The sequence below is a fragment of the Borostomias antarcticus genome (assembly GCF_949987555.1).
Source record: "Borostomias antarcticus genome assembly, chromosome: 6".
Lineage (NCBI taxonomy): Eukaryota > Metazoa > Chordata > Actinopteri > Stomiiformes > Stomiidae > Borostomias > Borostomias antarcticus.
In genome coordinates this window covers 3552298-3566348 of record NC_140239.1, presented here as the reverse complement: position 1 = coordinate 3566348, position 14051 = coordinate 3552298, and the positions used below count along the sequence as shown (strand labels likewise).

The following is a 14051-nucleotide window of genomic DNA, read 5'->3' as shown; positions in this document are numbered from 1 at the left end:
GACTTAGGCTAACTGTTTATTGAGAAACAATTGGCTATATAAAGAAATACCACAATGCATGTAGTCTAGATATATTACATTATGGTTATACACTTTATGGTAGACTGCCCTCTCGCTCGCTAAGCAGGCTACATTGTGGCTTTTTTGTTCATCGCCTATAGGCTACACATTAGAAAAATGTTTTTTTTTATATAGACCTAGAAGGAATCATTTCCTATTTTAATACAATTCAAATTCTGCTTAGAGGGAATTATTTTCAACGGACATTATGACCTGAGCATAATTAATAATTATCTAAGTTAATATAGGCCTATGAGAACGCAACGCTTTTTACGATAGGCTAGGCCTATGCGTCTTGTGATTGTACTGTAGCCTAGGCTACAACTTAAGGCTTGCCCTATTGAATTCATTTTATAGCCTACTAGGCTACTCATTATTATCGAATTATCTAGTTGATATATGAATAAAACAATAAGCCGTTTTAATGGCTATGGGCTACTAGTTGTAGCTATATGATGCGCTCTGCTCTTATACGCACGGTTGAGACGGCAGCTCAAATACACAGCCAACTGGAGATGTCGCGTCTGGGGAGGCTCTGCGTCTCTCCACCATTCCCCAGCGAGTCCAAGCTCCCTCAATGAATAATACTTAGGCCTATTTATAATAGCCTACATAGCGCGAAACTGTGCATATAATAGGCTGTAGCCAGCGCGAAACTGCGCATTCCCTATAGCCCTATAGCCGTTCATTGAACAGCTGGCGGCCGGTATACATAAATAAAAACATACACGATATTTTGTTATTTGAATGATCTTGAATATATATATTCAAGATCATTCAAATAACAACATATTGTGTATGTTTTTTTCATTTATAATTTAACAATAGGGGGTGCAACAGAACACAATTTTAGGGAAAGTCATTGACAGGCGGACTTCAATGTTTTATTAAAATATAGTTATGTGCAAATGAAAACCCACAATCGTCCTATGGACCTTACCCCGATTTTGGAAATCAGATAAAGGCGTTCACAAGACCATTTCAATAATCGCATTATTACAATTATCGGTTGATGTCTCACTGTCAAACCTGCCGCTATGCACAAGATAGTTAATGTCCGGATATGATTGGCAATGAGTGATCTTTACTCATGGCGACTATTTCAATTTTGTATGGATCCACACCTCCGATCAAGCTTATTTTGTCTTTGTATCGTGCTGAAGCCATATAGCCTACTGCGCTCAGACTTGGCTACATTAGCTGGTGCCCTGGCTTCAAATTTACTTCCGGGGTTTACGAGTAGCCTAACAGTTGAATGCGTTCCAGAAACAAAACGCAAAACCCTCACGTTCACCATATCTTTACTAACAAATATATTTACAATACTGTTATTTTGCGCATTTGACTTAACAGACACCACGTCTTGACCCGACGTCAGTTGCCGAGATAGATAGGCTACTGTAGGCCTAGATATATTATAGGTGTTCGTAATAATTAAATTACATCGAGGTGGATAAAACATGTGTTTGAGAACAAGGTAATAATAACAATTAAACGTTATTTGTATAGCCCCTTTCATACAGATACCTTCAGCTCAAAGTGCTTTACAACAGAGCATTTAAATTAAAGAATGTGAAATTTAATGATGCTTCATTCGTAGACTATAGGAGAAAAACACAGAGCCCAGCCTGCTAAATCTACTCAAAGACGCCACCTGGCGGTGGTGCATCACTAAAACGAAATAACACCCGTCTGAAATCCCACGAGATTTCCAACGGGATTTCCCTGCCAAATACCGCGACGTGAAATGCTGCAGCAAGTTACATTCTTATGTTCCCACATCTGTATGAGTTTGTATGTTTGTCACCTTTGTCACCTGTGATCGGTTTGCACCTCTGCTTATATATAACACATGATACATCTAACCTATGACACTAATAAAATAATGATATCTAAAGAAATATTAATGTTATACTGATTAACTGATTTTATTTGACAGAATGTTAAAATAATACATAATGCTTTCCCAATTGGGCAACAATACATTGATTAAACCTCAATGATTAATCTACCCCATGACTAACCAAATAAGATTGGTATTGTTCTGATCAACTGCCTTATTCCCCTTCTCATGTTTGGCCTCCATAGCTGTTCTAAAGATATCGGCAGGATTTCAGCAAGTGAAACTTGGAGAGCGAGGTCGAAGCCGCCGTGATTTTCATGATGCAGGAATCAACACCCAGCAGGCTATAGAACATGTGAAGGAGTCAAAGACTGGTATGTGTTCATTTACAGCTGTGATCAAGACAAATGTGTGTGCGTGTAGTTTGGAAGATGAGCCAAGGTTACCACCCTATATTAAAGCAATACATAGCGTTTTCTCGGAACTGCACCCCCACAGGCTCTGCGGGTAAGTGCACTGTCGTAACGTTATCAGATAGGCTCTGTGCACCAGCTTCACTACTTACTGAAAGTCACTTGGCATCTTTATTTCCTGTCCAATATGATTGGATTAAGTGATTAATCAGGTGTGCGCTGGGTCTGCCGCACACCTGATTTATCACTTCCATCCAATGGTATAGGACAGGAAATAAATATGCCTGTAGAATTTCAGGAAGTTGTGCAGCTTGTGCAAAGAGCCTATTTATAGCATGGTTTTATTAACACTAAACGTGATCTATCTTCTATGGCTTGTGACTCCCTCCCAGCTTGGTACGAACAGCATAGCCTGGATGTATCACAACTTCTAACACTGTGTCCTAACTACACGCGACGCAAGCGAGCGTTGGTGACAAGATGCGTTCCATTGCTTTGTTTTCTATTGTTATGTCCTAACTGGACGAGAGCGACGCAGCGCGAAGAGACGTTTTAACTGCCCTTTTGACGCTAGCCCTGTTCCTATTTTCCTCCTGTCGCTCACGTTGACAGGCGTCTGTCTTCAGTTGGGAATATAGACAAATGACGTAACGGAACAGGACATTTAACGGTTTCAGTTAGGACAGCAAACATGCGATGTCGCGTTCTGTTGCTCACGTCGGAAGCAGTTAGGACACAGTGTAATGGACCTCCTCTGTTTCTCAGGAACACCGAAGCCCAGAGGGAGATGAACACCTGGGGCCTCAACTTTGACAACAAACTGCTGAGCCTCACAGGCAGAGTCCTCCCTGCTGAGAGGATGGTCCAGGGGCCCAGAACGGTGCGACTCCACCAATACAGATCAACCAATCAAAACTTTATTTGTATAGCGCATTTCATACCCAGAGGCAACACAATGCGCTTTACAGAGAACAAGGGAGGTGGGCATATGACCCACTCTCTACATATTCCAGAGGGAAACAAAAAAACATTGTACACATGCAACACTGAGACATTGTGGAATGTCTCAGGTCATCAGGCAACTTGTTCCAGAGTTTTGGGCCGTAGAGACTGAAGGTGAAATATGGAGATGGGTCTGGCGATGCGAGACTGCTACTAATCAAAGTGTGTGCTTCTCCCAGTACGAGTACAACCCCTGGGCGGCCGACTGGTCCAAGGAGATGAGAGGGATACCTCTGATCAGCAGCCGCCCCCTGGAGAACTGGATCATGTTTCACACGAGCCGCAACGCGGACGAGGCCCAGACACTCCTCCAGACCCTCCACAAGGTGGCACAGCCGCTGGGCGTCCGCATGCAGAGGGCCGTCATGTAAGTTCTCTCACACTGGGATGTTATCGGACAAGGCAACGGCACCATCTAGTGGAGTGTCAACAAGCAGCGCTTATAACAATGACAGGGTTTGCACAAGGTGTTTGAATTTTGAGGGGGAAATCAAGTACTGGAATACCTTGAAAATAGCCCTTTTTATAACAAAGTGCTTAAAAAGACATTTCAGCACCATGGACAGTGCCACAGATTTTTATCAGTGACCTGATTATTTTTTTTAGCTGCAATCAATGAGTGAGGTCGTTGAAAACGAAAAAATAATGCTTGAAGTACTTAAGTCCATGCATTTCATTTAGTAATGTCTTTATGAACCCGGTAATGAGCCCTGCTGTGAATGTTCCCAATTAAAGATGCAGTATGTAAGATTTTCATCAGATTTTAGTATTGCTATGATAAATGGAGAGGGATAAGTGACTCAGCTCTACACCTGTATGGCTATGCTACAGCAAGCATAATAACTATGCAGCTTTAGGAAGGTATTACATGATATTCTGAGATGGTGAATCAGTGGTTGTCCTGTATCCAGGATTCAGTACGAAGATCGGCAGGAGTCTCTCCTCAAGGCCCTGCAGCAGAACGTCAGAGAGGGCACCCAGATGGTCCGTCTCCATTCTCTTTCTTTCTCTCTCTCTCTCTCTTTCTTTCTTTCTCTCTCTCTTTCTTTCTTACTCTTTCTTTCTCTCTCTATTTCTTTTTCTCTCTTTCTTTCTCTCTTTCTTTCTCTCTCTCTTTCTCTCTCTCTTTCATTCAATCAATATTTGTTTTAGCAGCTGTCAATCAGCACCGGAGTGTAACTGGTGTTGTTTGGGTGAGGGGTTCGGGATTGTAACTCAGAAACTGCTTCTTCTCTTCTTCAGGTGGTGGTGGTCCTGCCCAGCAACAGGAAGGACAAGTATGACAGTGTGAAGAAGTACCTGTGTGTGGACTGCCCCACGCCCAGCCAGTGTGTGCTGTCCCGCACCCTCGGCCGGCCCGGGGCGCTCATGACCGTGGCCACCAAGATCGCCCTGCAGATGAACTGCAAGATGGGAGGAGAGCTGTGGAGTGTGGAGATCCCAGTGAGTGTCACACCCCCCCACCCTCACCTCAGTTCTAGGACAGCAGTTGGACCCTAATTAGACCCTGCCTAATTAGACCCTTAACTTCAATTCATGAGCTGAATTATCGGTATGTATTGAAAATCTGACATTCCACTTAGGGTTTCAAATTTCAAGGAATTTCATTAATCGATAACTGTTAACCTTAACAAACTATAGTCGATTCATTGATAAGAACGTCCCACGCCGGACTGCACTTTGCTCGCTTCACTTTTGTCGTCTTCCGCTGTATCTTTGAAATTTCCCGGCATCCCAATTTAGCCTTGACTACGTGGCGTGGCGCCCTCATGTGCAGTCAGACCATCAGGATTACATTTCACGCAACTCCCGTTGATAACGTTTGTTTAAAAAAAATAAAAAATCTGTTCCATTAACAAGCAATTAATCGAGTAACCAAATCTTACTCGAGTAAATTCTTAGCGCCAATTAATCGATAGTCGATTAACTGTTAACATCCCTGATTCCACTCATAAACTGTTGTAGTTGTACCAGTCTGGCATCTCTCTCGTGCTCCACAGCTCAAGCAGCTGATGGTGATCGGTATTGACTGTTACCACGACACTTCTGCTGGGAAGAGGTCCATCGGTGCCCTGGTGGCCAGTCTCAACCAGGGCATGTCCAGGTAGGGGCTGACATTAACCACCCAGCCGCCATTTTGGCGACGTTGCTCGTCAGTTTGCAATTTTCCCCTTGCACATTCTGTAGCTCAGTGACCGCACTAGCCGTGCTATAGGATGCTCGCTAATGAACAGAGCGGTTTTCCAGATGGTACTCCAAGTGCGTGCTCCAAGACCGCGGCCAAGAGATCATGGACGGACTGAAGGAGCGGCTGAAGGGTGAGTTCAGTCGATATAAAAACCATCCACAGTGGACAGGCTCCATTTTCAACACCCATCTGACCCTCGTCCCTAAGTCGACTTGGGCTGAATGAATAAGATGGAAGTAATCACCCTCGCTTATGGTCCGTATCTTCACTCTCGCCCAGGTGCGCTGAAGTCCTGGCTGAAGTACAACAACTGCCTGCCATCGCGCATCATCATCTACCGTGACGGCGTGGGGGACGGCATGCTGCAGAGCGTGGTCAACTACGAGGTGCCCCAGATCATGGAGTCCATCAAGTCCATCGGCCAGGACTACGCGTAAGAGCCAGCTTGGAGGCGTAGAGTAACACTGGCTGCTGTGCCATTTCAACCTGCTCGTCTCCCATCATTGATACTGTTCTTTTTAAGATATTTTAAAGATATTTGGGGGGGTATTTGTGCTTTTATAGGCTATAAGACAGTGTAGAGTGATGGGGAAAGTGGGAGAGAGAGAGGGGAGGATACGCAGCAAAGGGCCTAGACGGATTCGAACCTGGGCCGCTGCGATAAGGACTAGCCTTAACGCGGTTCGCGCCTTAACCGAGGAGCCACCGGGGGGCGCCCCCATTGATCCTGTCCTCTCCTCCATTGTCGCCCCCAGGCCCAAGCTGACCGTGGTGGTGGTGAAGAAGCGTATCAGCTCCAGGTTCTTCGCCCGTATCGACGGCAAGCTGGCCAACCCTTCCCCCGGGACCGTTGTGGACACCGAGGTCACCCGCCCCGAGTGGTACGCCGACCCCGCTAATCACTCCGGTCAATCCAATCAAACATGTCCGCCCTGGTCTGACTCCAGACTGACTACCCTCCGTTCGCAGGTACGACTTCTTCATCGTGAGCCAGGCGGTCCGCATGGGCAGCGTCTCTCCGACCCACTACAACGTGGTGTACGACAACAGCGGCCTCAATCCCTACCACATGCAGTGGCTGACCTACAAACTCTGCCACATGTACTACAACTGGCAGGTAGGCCGGGTGCTAATGCTAATCCAGCACAATAAGAGCGGGATAGCCAGTTAGCTCATGGGCTCACAACAACTAGCAGCAGCTTCCATAACATTAATGGTAGCGGTTAGTGGCTAAAGCAGTTACACTGATGATAACATAAAGTCATCCCCACCAGGAACCCCGGTCTCCTGGGTGGGAGTCCAATGCTCTCACCACTACTCTACTTGTGCCGTGGAGATCGGTGGGTGGGTTTTGGTGTCCTTCTTCCAGTCCCTAGTGTGGGTTGGGGTTAGAATATGGGTTGGGGTTGGGACAGGATCTGATCTATGAGGCAAGGGGTAAAGGTTGGAGTGAAAGGATGAACATGTGGAGGTTTGGGGTAATGTCCCATAAAGTCATCCCCACCGGGTCTTCAACCCCAGTCTCCAGGGTGGGAGTCCAATGCTCTCACCACTACTCTACTTGTGCAGTGTAGATCGGCGGGTTGATTTTGGTGTCCTTCTTGATTTTGGTGTGCTGGGACTACTGCCTCTTGTGGTGCCAACAGAGAAATGCAGGCCAACATTGTCCGCTGTAACAGAGGGGAGGGAGGGAGGGAGGGAGGGAGTGATGACCGGACGAACGCTATACTAGGTGCGCTGGCTTACAGTCACGCACAAAAAAGCATCAATACATTAAGCTCATTTCTCCATCACCACCTGAAGCTGTGCCAGTCAACAGTCAGTCTAATCACTGAAAATAAACCACATAGGCGTAGAGCGACTGGTGCATCACATCCTATACAAAAATGAATTACTATAGGATTTGAAGTGTCCTACTCCTATTGTAATGAGGACTGTCTGTCTATACTGCAGTAGCATACCGTGGGGTCTTGCACAGGGTCTTCTCCGACATTGTTATTACTGCCAATGCCCCCAACCCCCCCCCCCCCCCCTGCACACCCCGTACACACACGCAGATAGGGAGAGAAACTATGCATGTAGGGGTCAGTGGAGTCTTTTGGTTTTGATGTTCTGGGACTACTGCCTCTTGTGGTAGCAGCAATGGAATTGCAGGTCAACAACACGACGCAAGAGGCACGGACAAAAAGGATTCCGTCTCCTTGGTGTGTCGGCTTACAGCCAACACACAAAAAGACGGATTTAGCACAAGGCTCAACTACTATTTAAAGATAAACTAAGGATAAACTATTTAGCACAAGGCTAGACTACTCCATCCGTAGTCCTCGACATAGAAACAGTAGTCAAATTCTCCATAATGTAACACAGATAAATTATCACAATAACAACATTAATAGCTCATCATAACACCATGATCCAGCTGAGCACTGTGGGCACTTACTTTCAGACTGGTCCCTCTCTCCCTCCCTCTCTTCTCTCCCTCTCTTCTCTCCCTCCCTCTCTCCTCTCCCTCCCTCACCAAGGAGAGACTTCAGAGTGTCGTAAACTCCAACAGCATCAGCATCACCGGTGCTTTGTTACATATTTAACAGAATTAGATTATTAGACAGTAGGCCTATAGCAAAGTAAAATTATAAATTATCTAATGACAAACCAGGCGATCTGGATGATAAGAACATAAGAAGAATGTATATAATTCATTTTTTGAGTCCCCCTTGCCTATGACCTCTTAGAGGACGTCTTATTTGCTGGTGGGTCCTCTGGTGTACTATGGAACGCCATGGAGGAGTCACACAAGCCCTCTAATTAGATCTATCCTTAAACCTTTATCGCCATCTAGTGAGCATTTGATAAATACTGTAGCTGTCTGCAATCTTTGCCTCGCATACGAGGTCACTTCCAAAAGCGAATTTCATTAAAATTATTTGTTTTGTGTATAATATGCATCTTTCTTTATTTTCTCTTTCTAAATAATTGGATATTCTTCATATAACACTATCTCGTGGCCGTGGAGGAAAAAAGGTGGTACTATCTCAAGTGTGCCGCTGCGGAATGATATATGGAGTTGACAAGACCTATTAACATCAGGCTGCTGAATTCTCCAAGTGTGTATCTCTGCAGGCCGGAGACTTCGAGGGGGCGGGTCAACTGTCAATCAATTTTTACTTTGGCCAATTACAGGCTGACAATCGTCTTGTCAATCAAAAACTAATTTCGCCTGAAACGGTTGTCAATCACTTTCTATTTGGCGAATCGCCTTTCTCTAAGGGCGTGGTGGAAATGACGCTATAGCTAGTTCGCTAGCTATTTACATTTGCTAGTTACGTAGCTAGCTAAGCTAATTGATAACGTAGCTAGCTATCTACATTGACTTCGTTTGCTATAGTTAGCTTGCTAGTTACGTAGGCCTAATGCAATTTCTTATGGAGTTAGATTTACTGGATTACATGACTGTGTGTGAGAGAGATTATATTTTTAATGCAAATCATGTATCTTGAAAGACTTAATAAATCATGATGATAAAAGCCTTACCAAGACTCCCCTTGGTATTCTCTTAGTAGGCTTATGATCAATGTAATGGAGGCTTGTGGGTAGAGGCTAGCAATGGCCTACACTAGCCCAGTAGTCCAGGCATTTTATGAGACAAAAGGGGTCAATATGGAAAAAATTGCAACAGAAATTATTTCAACTGTTTTAGTGTCATACATATGTTCTTTATAACATATCAAAAGTCCCCCAAAATCCCAGTGGTGGAAAGTAATGAAAAATGCAGATAAAGTATACCAATTTTCCAATTTTTGCCTATGTAAAAGAAAAAGGTTTATGCATGTTTTCTTGTCTGATGTCCCCACAACACTGTCCCCAATCAACCAGAAACTATATAGGATGCATCACAGTGCATATACAGAAATATATTTTTAATTCTATTGGCATTTGGTGAAGAGAAAAGGGGTGAATGTCACACATATTGCAACAGACAATCTGACATACGTATTAATCAAATATCTCAAGAGTCTAGAACCCTGGAGAGGACAGTCTACAACCATGGAGAACAGTCTACAGCCCTGTAGAGAACAGTAGAACCCTGGAGAGGACAGTCTGAGACGTAGAACCGTCCATAGCAGAGCAGCCAGGTGCTAGAGGGTCCACTTCAGATACCTGTGGGAGAAAATCACACGCACGTGCGCGCGCACACACACACACACGATTAGAGGGTCCACTTCAGGAGAGAAGAGAACATGAGCAGGATGATAATAATAATAATAATAATAATAATAACTTGCATTCATCATCATCTTCATCATCACATGCCGCCTGATGTGAATTTGCACACCCTGATCCTTTACAGCTGCTACATGCAACAGAACACTCAAGGCCATGTTTCTTGCATGTGCACCTCAGGCTGCTGCAGTCAGTCTTGCAGGTGCATCTGATGATCTCAAGAAGTTCTTGTGGAGCTGGTGGTAAGCCTGTCTGGACAGGGACAAACCTCCCATCATTCTCTTTCCACCCCCATTCTGGTGACATACATACAGATACAGATCTGCTCGTCCTCCTCAGGTACCACCCCAACCTCAACTCCCATGACCTCTTCTTCAAACGAGTCCAAGAAAAGCATGAAGCCACGCATCTGGAACATCAAGTCCGTCAAGCAGCAGCTAGGTCCCAGTGTGTGCACTCACATTCTCTTCATTCATGCTATAGCTGGGTGTGACACTACGTCCTGCCTTTATGGCATTGGGAAAGGAGCTCCCCTCAAGAAGTTCAGAGCCAGCAGCGAGTTCTATCAGCAAGCTACAGTGTTTGACTCATAGTCAGCTTCTAGAGCAGAGATTGTGTCAGCAGGAGAGAATGCTTGGCTGTGCCTGTACAATGGGAAGCCTGGGGAGGGACTTGACAGTCTAAGATACAAGCGCTTTTGTGAGAAGGTGGCTACCAGCACTTCTCATGTACAGCCACAGAGTCTACCACCAACAGCAGCAAAGTACCAGAGTCTCCGTGTGTACTACCAGGTGCAACAGTGGAAGGGACCTGTAGATGAACTCCTGCCACCAGAATGGGGGTGGAAAGAGAATGATGGGAGGCTTGTCCCTGTCCAGACGGACTTACCACCAGCTCCACAAGAACTTCTTAAGGTCTTCAGATGCACCTGCAAGACAGACTGCAGCAGCCTGAGGTGCACATGCAAGAAACATGGCCTTGAGTGTTCTGTTGCATGTAGCAGCTGTCAATTCACATCAGGCGGCATGTGATGATGAAGATGATGATGAATGCAAGTTATTATTATTATTATTATTATCATCCTGCTCATGTTCTCTTCTGTCCTGAAGTGGACCCTCTAATCGTGTGTGTGTGTGCGCGCGCGTGTGATTTTCTCCCACAGGTATCTGAAGTGGACCCTCTAGCACCTGGCTGCTCTGCTATGGACGGTTCTACGTCTCAGACTGTCCTCTCCAGGGTTCTACTGTTCTCTACAGGGCTGTAGACTGTTCTCCAGGGTTCTACTGTTCTCTACAGGGCTGTAGACTGTTCTCCAGGGTTCTACTGTTCTCTACAGGGCTGTAGACTGTTCTCCAGGGTTGTAGACTGTCCTCTCCAGGGTTCTAGACTCTTGAGCTATTTGATTAATACACGTCAGATTTTCTGTTGCAATATGTGTGACATTCACCCCTTTTCTCTTCACCAAATGCCAATAGAATTAAAAATATATTTCTGTATATGCACTGTGATGCATCCTATATAGTTTCTGGTTGATTGGGGACAGTGTTGTGTGGACATCAGACAAGAAAACATGCATAAACCTTTTTCTTTTACATAGGCGAAAATTTGTATATTTGTCACATACCTTCCATCTGCATTTTTCATTACTTTCCACCACTGGGATTTTGGGGGACTAACTGATATGTTATAAAGAACATATGTATGACACTACAACAGTTGAAATAATTTCTGTTGCAATTTGTTCAAGGTTATGTCATAAAATGCCTGGACTACAGGGGCAGGGGAGCATCACTACTGATCCATAGCCAGGACTGGGATGTCCTCAGTGGAGGTCCCAAGTCAGTCTTCTAGTCATTCAGCCAGCCTGTCAGTAGATGTGCTCTACCTGTATTGATTTGTTCATACACTAGTATTCCAGCACGGGTTATGTTCTTGAATGCTTCTGGTGACTAGCAGTTCTCTTAGCAACCTAATTTAATCCCCATCACTGTTTTCAGATCCACATAGGGGAAACATATGGCTGAGAGCTGTGTGGAGGAAAATCAACAGCACCCCACACACACACACTTACATAATCAACCAAGCAAGTTCTACCTTTCTATACCACAAATATAAGTTTGAGAACCTAGGATACATACAGCCCGCCTAAGGGGGTTCTAATGTACTGACCTCCCGGCGTAGGCCTGACCCTGCTGGCAAGCTGCCTTGAGCCTAGCCAAGGAACAAGCGTTTCAGCTTCCGCTCACCTGTATGCAGCTTATACCATGCTGACTGGCCTGGACTAGTCACCACATCCACAGTCTAGCCAAGTCAGAGATACCCTTGTGCATTTGACAAAACAAGTGTCATACAATTAAGGTTACCATTTGTGCAGCATGTGTGCTGTAAGTGTAAAGACAAGATACAGATCATTTTCTCCAGGTTTTATTGAATAGCTTGTAGACCACACTGAAACACTGGGCTGACAGTTCAGTTGTACAAGGCGGACCTGGGAGACCATTCAGGACACCTTGTTTGGGTCGAGGCTCTGCTTAGTCTACTGGCCCAGGTGAACCATCAAACTGGATGTACTGACGCTGAGAATGGAGACACACGACACAGCTGGCCGACACTTCCTGCACTCTGAGGTTAGGGTTAGGGCTAGACTGAATGTAGGATGGCATAAAATAATACATATTTATTTTTAAATGGATGGAAAGATGCTGCCCATGCCTAGATCTTTATGTCTATTCAGCATGTCTGTTCTCACCCACTGAGGTCCCATCACCAAACGTGAAGCCTCAGATACAATAATAAAACGGGCAGACAATGAAAGATAGAGATGGACAGACAGACATGTAGACAGATAGGTTAAAAAATTAGATTAGAACTCTTAGTGTTGTGATCAGACGGTACAACCAAAATGTCACCAGTGTAGTGATGCAGAGTTATGAACACCTGCTCCTTGATTAGAAGGAGGTTATCATCTGCCCTCTGAAACATTCAGGACCAGGGCTGTAAGACCGGCCGCCTATTTTTGCCTATTTTTGGCGGGCCCCAGTGGCCCGCGGAAGTGGAGTATACAGCCCTCGAAAAGTGTACAGCCGCCACAGTTTTTTAACAGGTGGAGAGAGAGGCGTGGAGAAAGGAGATGGCCGAGTTGAGGAGGGAGTTGAGGGAGGAGGATGAGGGGAGGAGGAGGGAGGAAGAGGAGGAGGCCCCAATACCAAGAGGAGGAGGAGAGGGAGGCCAGGAAAGAGGAGGAGAAACTGAAAGAGGAGGAAGATAAAGAGAAGACAGAGAGGGAAAAGAGAAAAGAGGAAGAGAAGGTGGAGAAAGCCCTCTCTGATTCAGACGAGGAGGCCCAATCACTCCAAAAGGCCCCATCTAATAACATCCAGGTAGACACAAGGCCCTCCCTAACAGCGATACACTTGATCCCTGGGATGTAGAATCAAATGAAGAGGACAAGGCCTCCTCTGACCTCGATTCAGTTGATTCCTGGGATAAAGTTTCAGTTCGGCTGCCACAGGAACGGCAACGCCCCCAACGTACAACGCTCACAGGCTCTGCAGGGATGGTCGCCCTCTTGTGGAACGGGCCCGTATCGCCCCCGGAGCGCGGTAAAACCCGTACGCACGGGGGTCCGTTCGGAGGGCCGCCGGGCGTCGGTCCAGGCCGCCGACGGGGGGCGCCCGCGCGAGCCAGGGACCCGGGCGGCTTTTTAGAGACTGGCCGCCTATTTTTGGCGGGCCCCAGTGGCCCGCGGAAGTGGAGTATACAGCCCTCGAAAAGTGTACAGCCGCCACAGTTTTTTAACAGGTGAAGGAGAGAGAGGCGTGGAGAAAGGAGATGGCCGAGTTGAGGAGGGAGTTGAGGGAGGAGGATGAGGGGAGGAGGAGGGAGGAAGAGGAGGAGGCCCCAATACCAAGAGGAGGAGGAGAGGGAGGCCAGGAAAGAGGAGGAGAAACTGAAAGAGGAGGAAGATAGAGAGAAGACAGAGAGGGAAAAGAGGAAGAGAAGGTGGAGAAAGCCCTCTCTGATTCAGACGAGGAGGCCCAATCACTCCAAAAGGCCCCATCTAATAACATCCAGGTAGACACAAGGCCCTCCCTAACAGCGATACACTTGATCCCTGGGATGTAGAATCAAATGAAGAGGACAAGGCCTCCTCTGACCTCGATTCAGTTGATTCCTGGGATAAAGTTTCAGTTCGGCTGCCACAGGAACGGCAACGCCCCCAACGTACAACGCTCACAGGCTCCGCAGGGATGGTCGCCCTCTTGTGGAACGGGCCCGTATCGCCCCCGGAGCGCGGTAAAACCCGTACGCACGGGGGTCCGTT

General features: G+C 46.2%; 1 protein-coding gene across 1 annotated transcript in view; it reads left to right on the top strand.

Moving 5' to 3' along the window:
- LOC311310184 (piwi-like protein 1) overlaps positions 1 to 13434 on the top strand; it is a gene marked incomplete at both ends in the record, with an annotated part of 35314 nt that extends 21880 nt beyond the window's left edge. Inside the window, 12 exons of the mRNA XM_084439607.1 lie at positions 2149 to 2277; positions 2709 to 2712; positions 3082 to 3196; positions 3498 to 3685; positions 4230 to 4302; positions 4561 to 4761; positions 5319 to 5422; positions 5566 to 5636; positions 5786 to 5939; positions 6262 to 6387; positions 6476 to 6623; positions 13219 to 13434. Of these exons, the coding sequence (XP_084295733.1) occupies positions 2149 to 2277; positions 2709 to 2712; positions 3082 to 3196; positions 3498 to 3685; positions 4230 to 4302; positions 4561 to 4761; positions 5319 to 5422; positions 5566 to 5636; positions 5786 to 5939; positions 6262 to 6387; positions 6476 to 6623; positions 13219 to 13434 (1529 nt within the window). The remainder of the gene's footprint in view (positions 1 to 2148; positions 2278 to 2708; positions 2713 to 3081; positions 3197 to 3497; positions 3686 to 4229; positions 4303 to 4560; positions 4762 to 5318; positions 5423 to 5565; positions 5637 to 5785; positions 5940 to 6261; positions 6388 to 6475; positions 6624 to 13218) is intronic.
- Between the last annotated feature and the right edge of the window lie 617 nt (positions 13435 to 14051).